Here is a 15,510-nt window from a genome sequence, read left to right as displayed (position 1 = left end):
GATCATGGATATTCAGAAGGCAGCTGCGAACAGTGCATTGTCACGCAGAAGGACGACTTTTCTTCGGTTACTCGTTATTGACGGTTCTTCTAACTTTTTCTTCAATTTCTTCGAATAGCGCCAGTACACATCTCTCTAAGAAACCCTTTTCGGTTTTAACACAAGGTAGTAGCTTGCTGATCACATTCTGTGTACAGCAATATTCCTATTCACATCATTCAGCTTTTGTTTTGTTGAGCTTGAGGTTGTAGTAGTAGATCCACTGTTCAAGTAATGAAGCTGCGATGTTGATCTGAAACTTCTTTGAGTTGGGTTTTTATCTAATGTACCTCAGTATTTATTGTCTGACCTTATTTGGTCCTATAAACTGTTCTTTGTCATTGACGTTGACCTCTACATGAAAAAAGGTTTAAATCGTTTAAAATAAAACACACAATTGGGGTATGACTGAGTAGCATCACCATAAGTTTCTAAATTTATTTGATAAATTTCGGTAGCAGATTTCTGAATATCAATTAATAAATAAAGAATTTTAAAAATGCTGCGTTTTGAAATAGTTTAAACTATTGCCATCAATCCAATATCTTCATCATGAATTTCATGAAAATGATTAAATTACAAGCACATGTTGTGGTAATGTCTATTATTCGTCAGATTTAACTACCTTGTTCTTTCTCTGCATTAGGTAATGTGTTAGCAGATGTTTGTGAGCTTCGAATAGTTACACAACGTGTTAACAATATTTTTCAGATTAATGGGATAGGAAAGAATAGAAATAGAAAAAGATAATAATATACTATTATATCTAAGCAATGGACTGAGTATCTCTTTCCCTTAAAGATCTATAGACAACAGAGAAATAATTTAAGAAGTATATTTTCACAGTCTTCTGGAATCTTAATTCAGATGTGAAATCTATACTTTGTGTAATAATAAGTGAAATAAATATATTCTAATAATATAATTATATAATAAATAATATATATAAAATTCGTGAAAAATTATAGTTAATATTAAAAATTATATTCAATATATCCGGAAATGATAGAACTTATTGTACAACCTAGTATAAATCTTAAACATAGTTCCGTTAGAGCATCATTTATTTACTTTATCAGATTGAAATTAAGGTCAACACATATTACATGTCTTGACAATTTGGCACGGAAAAAATTTTATTCAAAAAGAAACTTTATTTACTGCTAAAAAACGGTAATATTTTTTTCTCGGTTCCACTATAGTAATTAAAATGAAATGTGAAATATTCTATAACTTTTAAAGCCTCATCGCAATTTTTTTGGTTGAGGGGTCAATTGATACGATACAAACATAGTATGATGTATAAATTTGAGAGCTGTCGGATTATTACTTTGTGAATTACAGCATTTTGAGTGAAGCAATTTTTGTCAAAGCATTATTGTGAAAAAAATAGATAAAAAGGAATTTCGCGTGTTGAGAGAATATTGCTTTTTGAAGGGAAAAAATACAGTTGAAGCAAAAACTTGGCATGATGCCGAGTTTCCGGATACTGCCGCAGGAAAATCAACCATTAAGAATTAGTATGCTAAGACGTGATGAAATAAGCACCGAAAATGGTGAACGTAGTGGACGGCTAAAAGAGTTTGTTACCGACAAAAACATTTAAAAAATCCATAAAATGGTTTTGAATGACCGTAAATTGAAATTGAATGAAATAGCAGACACTCTAGAGATATTAACTGAACGTGTACATCATATAATTAACGAATATTTGGGTATGAGAAAGCTCTGTGCAAAGTGGGTGCCGCGAGAGCCCACTTTTGACCAAAAACAACGACGAGTTGATGATTCGTAGCATCTGAAGATGATCAAGTGTAATATACCTGAGTTTGCGTCAATATGTGACAATGGAAACATGGCTTCCAGTATTTGCTGTTCTGAGATCTTAAAAGAATGCTCGTTGGGAAGAAATTTTCGTTGAATGAAGAGGTTATCTCCGAAACTGATGCCTATTTTGAAGCAAAGAACAAATCGTACTATAAAAATGGTATTGAAAAGTAGGAGGGTCGCTATAATCAGTGTATTACCCTTGAAGGTAATTATGTTGAATTAAAAAACTAATTTTGCAAAAAAAATGTGTTTTACTATGGTAGACCGGGGACTTTTCAATTGACCTGTTACGATCACCTAATATTTTCCTAGGAATATTAAAGTCAAAGTTTTGACCGGATATTTTCTATTTCCACAGTATTTTTCAGTAAATTCCAGTCTATATGACCCGATTTTAATATATATGAAGATTTTTTAAAAAATTAGGAAAACCGGCATCTATTTTTTTATTGATAATAATTGTAGCTTCACCCGCACTAAGTCGCCTGACCGACAGATTTTTTTTAGTAAATCTAACACTCTTCGCCAAATTCGAAAATGGAAATAGAAAAAGAAAACGTCAGAGAAATCGCGAATTTTAAATGCAAAAAACAATCTAAATAAAACGACACCATTTAAAATGATATATCAAGCGAGTCTAACGGTTATTTTTAGTACGCCGTATCGCTTTGTATGCACCTTCTTCCGAGCTGCACTAGGTCAAGATTCCAGCCAGTAACAAGTACCGTTCCACTTTCTTCTCGGCTTTCTCTCCATCTTCTCGCCGGTTCCCGTTCAGAATAGTGCGTTACCTCTTCGAGTCCAGTACCAGTACCGTTTTCGTTGTTGCAAGATCACGGTTAAGATGGCCTATGGGTACCCATTTTATTATGCTTATTTGAAGTATGTCGCGGTGGCTCTAGTGGTGGCTTCGCTACCCATTCTGGCTCTCATCGTGCTGAAGCTGTTCCAGAAATTCACCGTGGGGAGATGCAGAAGTATGGTATGCTTGGTGGGCAAGACGATTTTAGTGACCGGTGGCACTTCAGGTATTGTTTTATGTTTTTGTCGTATTATATTTTTTAAAAGGCATTAATTATATTAAAATTTGACCTGTAAGTCTGTAACATTTATATAGGACGATTAGTATTTTCGAATGTATATTTATTTTTGCATTTGAATGAAATCGAACGAAAATTTTACTTTAAATGAAATAAAATAAAACTACTTGAGGTGTGGTAAGAACCTGATGTCAGAATATTGAATTAACCAGAATTAACTTGTTGTTTTACTTGGTTAGGTCGATGAGGAAAATCACAAGAAACTGACTTTGGATACTTCCTTGGATGGTTTAGCAATACGAACTCAGTCAGGGCTAAAAGCTCAATTTTACACCACTATAAGAGAAATGATCTCAGTCACGCCAGTAATCAGGTTGAATAAAACCACATGTCTTCTGGAATAATCTCCAAGTTATTCATTTGCTTATCGGTAGGCTTAGTACCGAGGACCGTGGTTTGGAGCCCACGTCCAATTGTAGGTCCATTCCAGATAAACCCTCGTTGACAAAAAGGAGACTTTAAACTCTAACAAAAAATTTTCTGTCAGGTTGAATATTATTTTTAAGTAATCTGTTACATAGAAAAATTATTTAAAATGTTATTAATAAAAATAAATAATTAAAAAAATTAAAAAATAAAAAATTGGAAAATTAAAAAAATAAAAAATTAAATAATTAATAATAATAAATTAAATAACATTAAATATTAAGACATTTTTCTAAATACTACTTTAGTGTTTTTCTAGCAAAGGAAATGATAGTAGTATACGGATAATGTTATTTGCTGTAAAGTATAACATTTGTTTTTACATTTTTTTTATTTTGCTTAGCACAAATAACTAATTTATGAAGTTTGTAGTAATTTTTATAATGGTGAAGCAGTCTGATTTACACAGAAACTGTTTAAAAAGTTATAATGCAATATATAGAAAATGTATGAGATTACATTTTAAGATATTATCAAAATTAAGAGAAAATGTGGTAATAATTAGAATAAACTATTATTTATCAATACTATAGACTATAGACTTTAGGATCGTATTAGTCGCGTGATATAGCACCTCCTTATAGTAGGATTATTTGTGAGTATGGCCTGTATTTTCACCCGCGAGTTTTTCTTTGATTGTCTTCTAAATAACACTAAAGGAACGAATTGCGAATGTTATTTCCATGTTACACCCTGCACGGATTTTTGAAATTGTTTCTCAAATTTTGGATACTCCAAATTCTAATAGTCTACGGCTGAATTTGTGGACTATAGGTGTTTTTTAAAACTTGAATGTTTCCTAATTGAAAAGGTAGGTGGTTACAGGTCTTTCAGTACCTTCAATCCTTTTTGGTCGCCTTTTTGCCTCAGCTGCGATATTATTGCCCGAACTCCACTTAACAACATCTAAGAATGTTTCGAGTTACTGCGGAACGCTTGCCAATACAGGGTTAACCTGTCTTCTTTCCTTAATAAGTCATTTAGCCTTATGATATCCCTTGAATCCTACCGACTACTCCGGTTATGGAACGCGAAAGGTTTAATAATGAAACAAACATTTATTTTACTTTAAAACCCATTTTATTTTACGGAAAGAAATGGCAATGTAATGAACGGCGACATAAAACGAGATCGGTGTTTTAAAACTATTCCAACATAAACTAAACCTTTCTCTGTAGACGTCTCACTCTACTAAGACACCATTCTGACTTAATATGAACACATGGCATTGTTTCTTTAAGTATAAAAAGTGTTTTTGTTTCAATAATTAATAAAGTTCTTAGTAATGTAGGTTAATTATAAATAAATTGCTGGTTTTTTATTTATGTGTTAATTATCATTCCACTATTAATTATATATTTATTAATAAAATTATAAAGTCATTTAAATATATAAATATAAAATGTGTCTAATAGTGATTATCAGACATTATTAGATATATTATTTAATTATTAATAAATAGGAACAAAAAATAAATAAAAATTTAACTTATAATATGATGGAAAATCATATATTAAAATAAAAGAGAAATATTGTATTTATATTTGGTTAATGTATTAAATGTACCGAGGGTAGTTAACTACTATTTGTAGCATTTTAGTAATTCATTTAATCCTTCATTCATTTAGCATTTTAGCACAATGTGTGCACAATTTAAATGTATAAATATGGATTTGTAAATGAATTGAATGAATTTCTGAAATTACATTAAAATACTTGAAGAACTATCAGCCAATGAGAGTTGATTTATAAATTGTATGCCTGAATGCGATCTAAATAATTAACGAGAAAGGAAATTAGTTTTCTTAAGGTTTGAAGTTAAGAGAGACAGTTTTGTATAAGGTTACAACTTGTGATGCAAAAATTAATCTATTATAAAAACCAAGCGTAGCCATCCATCAACATTGATTAAATATTTTAGCGGCATATATGATTCATTGGTAATTCCAGAAGGGCTAGATAAATTTATAAATCGTTGTGGAATAGAACTGATTGCTGAAGAAGAAAGAGTGGTCTATTAATCACGTTATGATTTTAACAGACTTTTAAATCTAACTTCTAGAAGTCAAAAATGATAATGGAAATTTGGGAACTTATTCGGACACACAGGACATCATTTCCCCTTAATTCTAGACGATACTCATTTTTTGATCTTGATGAAACTTATAGATCTGATTTATTTGTCTAATTATACACCAAACTTACGCAACATAAAGTATAAACTTTTTTTTAGGGTTAGGATTTCAAACAGCCATAGTACTAGCATCTAGGGGTGCGCGAGTAATACTCGCTGACAATGTTGACGGTACCAAAGCCCGAGATAAGATAATCGAGAAGACTCATAACAAGAACGTAGTGTTTAAACTATTAGATTTTGCTTCTTTAAGCTCCGTGAGGAAGTTCGCCAAAGATATCAACGAAACTGAAGACAGACTGGATGTGTTGATCAATAACGCGGCAGCTTCATCGGCGGATAATAAACATACCGATGATCAGTTGCACAAGACTATGCAGATCAATCATTTCGGACCATTCTTGCTGACTCATCTGTTGACAGGTAAATATAATTTTATTTTTTGAATTTACGATGACTGCCTTTTAATGCCAAACAAAATTTTTTGAATAGATATATTTCTTAACCAAAAAGATGAATATAAAAGAGGCAGAGAATATAGTTGCTATATCAGGCAAGATTATTTAAGGGAATAAGATCATTAAGTTTGCAAACGAATTTACTTTGTTACCTTATAAATATTGTTAATTTCTATATATTCTTTATATTCTTCTATCCAAAGTTCTAAATTTTTATTTTTTTAATAAACAATGGTTTTAAATAAGATCACCTAATTCTACTGGTAGTACGATGTAAAAATATATATGTTTTTATTCTTTCATGCATTTACATTTTATTTGTCTATTAGGTGCTCGCATGCACTTTCATATTTTTTTCTTTTTTTGAGAAAAATTGCTGCAAGGTATTTTAATCTAAATATTTTTAACCGTTTTCTACTTTTTCTCATCTTCCTGGTCATGTGCCAATACTCCTTTGATCTGAGTAAGTCATCATCATCTGGTGATTGTTGTGGCGCACTGCAGAACTTCAAGTTGCTGCAATAGTGTATTTTTATAATTACTGTAACCTATGGCTGAATGTTATAATGAAAGATTATAATTTTGCTTTTATTACTAGCTATTTTTGGTATTTTTGTAACAATACGTTATTCAAGTGGTTCAGTGCAGTCAGCAGTCATCTGCAGCAACATTTTCATTCGGTTTTAGTACCTTACAATAGACTACAGCTTGCTGATTCCACCATATGCTCAGCAAAACGTTAATGACCGTGAATGTCCTTCGGTGTCGATGTGAATGACTCTCCTGGACTACTCATGCCTTTTTGTACTGCATTTGTACTGTAGGTACACTTTTCATCGCCAGTCACAATATGTCGTATAAAACTCTTTTTTGTCTACCAAACAATGATACCGCGATACTCAAACAATATAACGGAAGGCAACATTTGACCAATCAGCCGCTAAGTTTTCTAATAGTTATATGAGAGTTTGAGTTGGGTTTACGTCTTGCAATATACTGTCGAGTGTTTTGGCTCTCTAGGCTATTTTTGAGCGATATATTTAATATATTAAAATGAAATAACAAAGGTAATGGATGTTGAAAATGCTATTTTGAGCTATTAATCAGTTTATAAACATTGAGTAACTCGATAATAATATTTGGAAAGTATTATTTTATGTAGAGAAATATAAAAATCATCAAATGTATTGCTTAAGCTAGCTTGTTTAACATTTCTTTAATATTTATCTAACATCCAAATAAACAATAAGAATCAATGCTCACCTTTCAAAAAAAAAGGGGAAATAGAAAAATATAATACCGACAAAGTTCCTGTAGCAGACCACCCATCTCTTTAAGGAAGAACAATCCTCGTTGGGAGAATACCAAATAACCATAATATTAAATTTGTATTTAAGCCTCACATAAATATGCATCTGCTACAACCTAACCTCAAAGCCAAAAGGGATTCGTTAAAGGTAGTGGGCATGTACAAGGATCCCTTGGACTGTTGGTGCACATAGCATATACTGAGATTGTAGCAAGCACACCAATAAAAGAACATCATGATGTGGGAGATATGAGCACATCGTACATATGCTTATATCATATGCAAGCGAACTAGCAATAGTCTATGACTTACACCAATTTCTGGATAAAAACAAATGTGGTAGGATTCAGCTGATTCACTTTCGATCCCACATGAAGTAGCAACGTTGTACACTGACACAGAAACTATTGGAGTTAACCGATTAATATATTTTTTTAATATATCCTAAAATAACCTTTAAGACATACAACGTAAGACGTTAAGACATATAATAAGTTGAAATAAGCCTTGCCAAGGCCAAGGTTATACATAAGCTATATCTGAGAAGGTCCATCCGAACTTTTTTCCTGACCTAATATAACTAATAGACATTAGGCACTAGTTGGAACTAAAATCTGCCATAATAATTCATAGGTGTGTTGTTTATTTATGTATTTTTTGTTAATAAAAAAACTTGATCGCCAACGCTTCAACATGTCAGTGATATTCGCTATTTTGACCTTGAAATTGTTTCCTTGCAAAAAATCGATAAAAATATTTTGTGTCGAGCTTTCGTGAATTTCTTATTCTGGTTTGGATGTTCTTCATCATTTTGCAACTTTTTATGAGTAACAGCATCGGTTCTGGCATTTATTGCAAATTTCGTCTCTTAGAATGCAAATGTCGTATCACTACATAGTATAAAACAAAGTCGCCTTTTCTGTCCCTATATCCCTATGTGCGCTTAAAACTTTAAAACTACGCAACGGATTTTGATGCGGTTTTTTTCAATAGATAGAGTGATTCAAGAGGAAAGTTTATATGTATAATACATGCATAATATACTAAGGCAACATTGCTAATTTTAGAGGTTTCTAACGTGATGTCGTAAATTAACCTATTTTTTTAGGCTTATTTAGCAATTAGCAAAAACGCTGCCTAACCCTACGAGTTAGATCAAATTAATGTACTACAGTATTGTACACCATAAAAAGGTCTACAAAAAAGTCCGCAATGGTATATGTTTATCTTTTAGGGATAACCCACATTAACCATTTTTATTGATTACTTTTTACGTAAGAAAATGGCTTATTTACGAAGCTATTTTAAACAATACGGCATTAATCCTTATCGAATTAAGTACCTTAAATACAGTGTGCAATTAATATAGATCAATATGGTTCTTTACAGCATGTAAATTAAACAAATATTTTCGGAGATATTACAAATTTAAAATTTGCGTTTAAAAATGTGTAACGTAATAAAAATTGTATGAATTTAGATATTCCAAAGATAGCAGGAAATCTTCATAGTAAGTATAGGGGAAGAGGAATTGTTTTACTCCAAATTTAATGCGTGCAGGCCAAGGACAGTAATGAATGAACCAAAAATACTGGATCGATTTTAATCATGTTTTCATTGAGTGACATAGGCATATATATTTTATGCCCGTGCAAAGTCGGAGCGGGCCGCTATGTTTTTATATACAACGTTCATATTTTTTCTGTAGTGTATTTAATTTAGTATCAGCATTGCACTCGTGCGAAGCCGGGGCTAGTTTAAAATAAAAATCAGATTTTCTTGAAACATTTAACATAATTAACATTCGAACTAACATAAAATAGGTTAAAATTTGAAAAAAGTATTGTTTCACTGGTTATAAAAAGTTAAACTTAATGCATTTCTATACTATTGAATTTTTTTACAGCATAACTATATACAAGAAAAGTTAAATCCTATGAAATGTAGACTAAAGTGGAATCAATTAAGTTAGAGTTTCCTTTAAAGCCGACGTTTCGCATTCGTTACAGTTTGGATCTTCAGAGCGGGAGTTGTAATAGAGAGAACAAGGGTAAACTAGGGCATCAGGCTTATAAGGAATCTCTCAAATACAATCATATCATTACCAATACAGTTTCAAAATTATATGGTTTGAATTCTGTAATTGATAGGGCTTTAATTAGACCCCAACCAGATCAAACCAATCTTCCTTAAAATGGGTGTAGCTTGAGCAATATAAACAAAAAACCCTAAAAATTAGGAGCAAGATATCCTCACGTACCATAAAAAAGAAAATAGAAAGATATAAGACAAATCCTCAAGCAAATTAGAGACAAAGTCATATTTTAACAGTACGTCTTAAAATTATGTTTTACAAGATATATAGGCATAAAATAGTAAATATAATCGGGAAAACTACAGAGTATTCCCAAAATACTTTGAGATATTAATGCTTTGGTTTTATTTAGTAATATTAAAGGATAATAACCTAATGGTGGTTTATTGATTTGGTGTCAGCTTAGGTTGGTAGAATAACAGAGTTCAATTTTTCTACTCGTAGCACAAGGTACAAAATTTGGATATATAGCTTAGCAAAAAAACTACACAGATGTTTTCAATGCAATATATAAATATATTATCATCGCATATTTCAAATCAAATCTTCAGAATTGAACAACAAGGAACAATAAATTTCGAATGTTTAGCAATACGAGGTGGACTGTCCCAAGGCACCATAGTTTTGTGTTATGGCTCGAAATGACAGCTCTTGGAGGGTTACTTGGGGCATATACAATTCGTTAATTAAAGTCCTCGACATTTCTCGGCCCCCCTTTCGATTGGCAGAAATTTGGATACTGTGAAATCTGGTCAAAATTTTATTGGATCAAAATCAAAAATTAAGTATAAACGTTGTTTCTCGAATAATGAAACAAAAGCAGTTTATCAAATAAAAGAAAAAAAAACTGTTATACCATTGACACCTATAGACCATGACACCTACGGCTAACACACAGTCTTAACGGTAATTAAAAAAAGAAATAACCTACCCTTTGAACCTACTTTAATATAGTTCAGCCCTCATTGAAACAATGAAGATTGTTATTGATTAATATCATTTTACAGATTTACCCTTCCTGTTGGTCTACATAACCTACTACGCCATATACTCTTAGAATGTATGTAATTCTTTGACTACATTGATAACCGAACTTAACTTCCCGCCTCTGTCATTAGATTGATTTTTTTTAGGTTAAGATTTGATCACTTTCGAAAACGTACTAGGTCGTCAGATATCAACAACTACAAATATTGCTATACAAACACCTATCTTTCATATATATATATATATATATATATATATATATATATATATATATATATGTATATATATATAGCTAATTTATATATATATATATATATATATATCTAATTTATATATTTATATAGCTATAATATAACACAAGGTGGAGTAGGTAAAGTAGCTTAATTTTATGTTATGACGCAAAAGGATAGACATTATATCCAATTCGTCATTTAAAGTCAGCGAAATGTATTAGCATCCATTTAGATTAAATAGATAAGTAGATTAAAATTCAACATTACGTTTGATTCTTCAAAATTCTATAGAATTGCTGAGATATCTCAACACATTTGTATCTCGAGCGATGATATAAAAACAGTTATCACCTATTAGATATATAGAAAACAGTTATTTATTCAATCAATCTCAGTAGTATGGGATCTCTGTTGGACTATTAGACCTACTGGACTACTATTGGAGTAACTTAAAAATAAACATTTTGAACCTAATTTAATGTATGCTCCTCGCTCAGTTTCTCTGTTAATTTGTTAATGTTGAACAGAATGTTTTAATTTTTAATACCATTATGGATTGTTATTGATTGTTATTATTTTTCAGATTTACTGAAGAAATCTGCACCAAGCCGAATCATATTCGTCAGCTCGGCATGCGCTTTTGTCAGCGATCTCACAACTGATAACCTTAATTACCCATCTGGCCATCCAGTATCTCTGTACCGCAGTTTCCTTCTATATGGCAACTCCAAGTTGTGTAATATCATCTCAGCTAATGGTTTTGCCGAAAGACTGAAAGACAGCGGCGTTGTTTCCAATTCTCTACACCCAGGCATGGTAAACGTCGATGTCTCCTTAAAGTCAGTTAGGTTTATTGGATTGAACTCCTTGTTTAAAGTACTCAGAGCCGTAGTGCTGTTTGCTTATGGAAAGGTAAGATGGAAACAAATTTGGCTCATTCTACATAATTTTACTGATGACTCTTTTAGAATGTTGAAGAAGGCGCTCAAACTATCCTTCATCTCGCCTTATGCAATAAACTGAAAGACGTCACTGGAAAACACTTCTGGGATTGCAGAATGTTCCCTACGCCACCCGGCACCTGGAACAAGAAGTTCGCCGACGCCATCTGGGATAAAAGCGAGGAACTTGTCGGTCTTAAACCCGCAGAGAAGTTGAAGGCTGAGTGAGCTACCATAATCTAAAACTTAGAAGCTTTCGTAGGTTTCCTCTCTCATTTTATTTATTAATATTTATTTGAATAATATGCTTTTTTACTATATATAGTTATATAGTTTAGCCACTGATTCAGGAAACGTATTCACTTCTTGATGTTTTAGTAATTTGGTAGTATTTGATAGTAACTTTTGTTTTATGTTGTATTGAATATGTTTGAGAGTTATTGTTTGTTTTCAGATGATTATTTATATCGAGAATGTTGCTGTGTTTGCTCTATTTTTACACTTTTTTAACATATAAAGTACTATTAATTATAAAATAATACATTAAAATAAATTTTGTTTTATTTCGTATTTGGTTGGATGGCAAGACAACCGGACAAGACCATAACTTTTTGCGTGTAGAATTGCTGTAGTAGACTTTGTTTTCATTACTTTCAAGCTGCCATGTTGGAATAACTTAAAATTATATTTTCAGACATTATATTTCAGTTACAGTCAGTCACTCAAGTAAATGTATGTTATCAATGACATTAAATTTGTTCAATCAAGTTCTTTGAGACTTTATGTTGGGTTTTCGCCCAATACGTCTTGCAGCTAATTGCTTTTTAATTCGAGATTCTTTATCCAAAAAATGGTACCTAATAGGAGTAATGGTTTTTGCTTTCGTTGTTTTCCTCTAGATTACTTTAGCGATGGATAATGGTTCTGCAGTTGGATAAATACATCATATTAAGAGCACAAAAAGTCTCCTGCATTCAACAAAAGACTCCTGGCCTCAAGCTGTTGTAATCATGGGTTTATTAGTTTGTTCATTTTGAGCGTTTCATAGTTGGAGTCTGTATATTCTGAATCATTCAATAATTCTAAATGGAAATATACTATTTTATGTTAAGTTAATTTGTTAAACGGTTGTTTACACTCATTTTTCGCATTTTCATTACTAGATGTCACTTAAACAAATATTTGTAAACTCAATTTTATATAGAAATATACTAAATTTTTATATTTACGGTTTTTTATGGCAATAAAGGCAACGCTATTTTAACAAGCTCCATTTAATTCCATAAAAATAATTTTTTTTTCATTTAGCTATTTAATTTTTTCAAAATTAGCTATTAATTATTACCTATTTTGAATTGATTGGTCCCTTCCCATAATATTTTGCTTTTCATTCTGTGCAACTATATCAGAAGTAACATCTAGAAGCTATCTAATCTTAATAAAAGAATATTTTACTTATTTATAGGAATCATTTTTTAAAGAAATAAAAAAAGAAATATTATACCCTGCACTTAAATCTTAGCCATCCTGTTGAATATGAAAATTACAATCAGTCATTTTATGTTACATCAATTTTAATTGTTGTAACTGCTTTAAACTTATTTTTTATTTAAAATCTATATCTGTGTCAGAAGCTGAAACGATCAAGAATTTACAGCCTGAATCATAATGCTCGTGCTTTGTGGTTCTCTTCAAGCAAATTTATTTTAGTTCTAATAGCAATAAAATTTAGTTTAACAGTATTAATCACTTAAGAAAATAGTATTAAATATCTACAAATATTGATGTTTGAATTTTGATAGTCGTAACAAAATTTGTGGATAAAATAGACAAAATAAATATATTTTTATTATATTCATAAGTCCAAACATCACTTTCATTTCAAGAATCTAATAAATAAGGAGGGTACAAAGAGTTATAGAAACTGTTCTATACTCACTGAACTTTTACTAAATTATTCTTAGTAAAGGCTCATTTAAACGAAAACATTATATGAATTAATTTTTTTTTCAAATTTATCAAATTTTCTGTCATGGTTAAAATATTTCTTCATCCAATTAACAGGTCACACAAGAGAAACACCTAGTTCTTTGAAAAACTATCGAAAACTAATTGAAATTCAATGTAAATACTTCACATTTTACAATAAACGCAAACAAATCATGTATTAATGAAACTAATGATGAAATCAACGAAAACATTGTAAATTATTAAGTAAATCGACCTTTAATTCACCAAGTTCAAAGGGTCACCCGAACCTCATAGTAATGAACCCAACCTTCGTCCATTTCTTAACCAACACGCAGTTACATAATCAAGAAAGGGGAAACGTGACTCATAGTACTTTTTAGTAGCTCAATAATTCAAATAATGGCGGCAAGCAAAAACATTTTCTTTAATTGATCTAATGATATAAGAGTTAATTTATTTAATGGACAAATAGCCATTGTTGGTCACACTTGTAAATTTATATTTAGTGAATAGTCAATAAATCAAAATTTAGTGGTAAAAGAATAGTAAATTTAGTAATAAACTATCCCTTTTTCGGGCATTTTTTACCACCGCCGTTTTACCCTGAATCTAATCTATTTTATGTAAAAAACCTTCTCAGAGTTGATGGGGTAAAGTTTTTGGAGAGTATGATATTCTGTCAGGGTGGGGTTGTATGCTACGTTCGATGAGGCCAGAGAACATCATAGGAAAGATTCACGTTGTAGAGGTCGAATTAAAAAGACGTAAACAAAACCATTGCATTGATTCAGTGGGTATAGTGGGAGCCTTAATTTATATTCAGGTCTATCTGAAAGTGTCAGCTGTTAACAAAAAAGCAAGTTGAAGTAGGTAGTGTTAGTTTCAGAATTGTGAGTAGTAATAAAGCAGTAAAAGTGCTCCAACGGCAGTTACGCTACGGATATCTATTGAAGAGATTCTTCAATATCAATCACACAACAGATTTTTTCTGAAGATTGAAGTTACTTTTTCTGTCCGTCTGTTTTTTTTTTCTATTTTTAGTGAATCAGTACCGATATATTACTTTTACTGTATAGGACGATGTGCTATCATTATTCTCTTTTAAAGGCATTCTACCTTCTAATAAAATAAGTGGAATTAATGAAATTGTACGAATCATTTGATTCTTCATTCAATTCTAAATTTGATTCTTCATTGTCTAATTTTTTTCGCCATCATAGGCTTTATCTATTATATTAATATTTTGTTTGAGTAGGAATATAAAAAACGTTAACTTCTGAAGCGAGTGAGTTTTGTAGGAGTTCTCTTATATATGCATGCATTCTGATCAGTATTTCACATTTTTCACTTTAACAAGAAATTGGTTCACCATACATTAAATATTGCGATAACAAGATGATTGAAAGTAAGATATTGATTTGATGTTGCTCCAATCATCGATCAATTTCCGCATATCATCAACATTTCGACTGTGTACCAGGCGAACTACGCTATATCCCTTTGAGCAAGCGGTAGAAGGCATATCAGGTGAGTATGAGAACATCTCGCTCGAATGTTGCCGTTGAAGTTCGTGGTTGAAAATTCTGGTCAGATGGGACAAATCGGGTCTCTAATTAGCTACTTTGTACAGGTATAAGATAATAGAGGTCCTCTCTTGCTAGTAAAATTTGTTAGAGAGGTAAGGATTTTTACTATTAAATATTAAGTTGATAAGACAGCAAAAATTGATGGCAAAAGTTTAATTTTGAAACAATTGATTAAGTTTTGGTAGTCGTAACATTTATTCATATTTATATTCATAGTCAATTGCAGATATATTGTTCTTCATTAATAGAAACAGGAATTGTTTTATTCCTGGGGCAGAAATATAGTTTTCCTCGTTAATTATAGCATACCGATGGAGAAGATCTCGATAAGTGTATCAACAAAGGCTGCAATTAAGGAATGGTGCTATTCAAATAATTTAGGTGTGAAAAAAGATACACAT

At 31.2% G+C, this 15,510-nt stretch overlaps 1 protein-coding gene across 1 annotated transcript; it reads left to right on the top strand.

Moving 5' to 3' along the window:
* Positions 1-2,613: 2,613 nt before the first annotated feature.
* Positions 2,614-11,927, top strand: LOC143199829 (retinol dehydrogenase 11). The gene is made up of 4 exons (XM_076409952.1): positions 2,614-2,897; positions 5,629-5,952; positions 11,195-11,523; positions 11,580-11,927. Exons 1-4 carry the CDS (start codon positions 2,714-2,716, stop codon positions 11,778-11,780), a joined length of 1,038 nt encoding a protein of 345 aa, XP_076266067.1. The 5' UTR covers positions 2,614-2,713; the 3' UTR covers positions 11,781-11,927.
* Positions 11,928-15,510: the final 3,583 nt, after the last annotated feature.

This window comes from Rhynchophorus ferrugineus, unplaced genomic scaffold, assembly GCF_030347505.1.
Source record: "Rhynchophorus ferrugineus isolate W39M unplaced genomic scaffold, kcgeb_rfMv2 rfM7, whole genome shotgun sequence".
NCBI classification, from domain to species: Eukaryota; Metazoa; Arthropoda; class Insecta; order Coleoptera; family Curculionidae; genus Rhynchophorus; species Rhynchophorus ferrugineus.
This window is presented reverse-complemented; position numbering and strand designations above follow the sequence as displayed.

What these genes read in the sequence shown, in the direction of transcription:
- LOC143199829 (XM_076409952.1), top strand. Translation starts at nt 2,714, where the DNA reads ATGGCCTATGGGTACCCATTTTATTATGCTTATTTGAAGTATGTCGCG. An exon ending in AGTGACCGGTGGCACTTCAG is followed by an intron (nt 2,898 to 5,628) that starts GTATTGTTTTAT and finishes ACTTTTTTTTAG; the next exon opens with GGTTAGGATTTCAAACAGCC. An exon ending in GCTGACTCATCTGTTGACAG is followed by an intron (nt 5,953 to 11,194) that starts GTAAATATAATT and finishes ATTATTTTTCAG; the next exon opens with ATTTACTGAAGAAATCTGCA.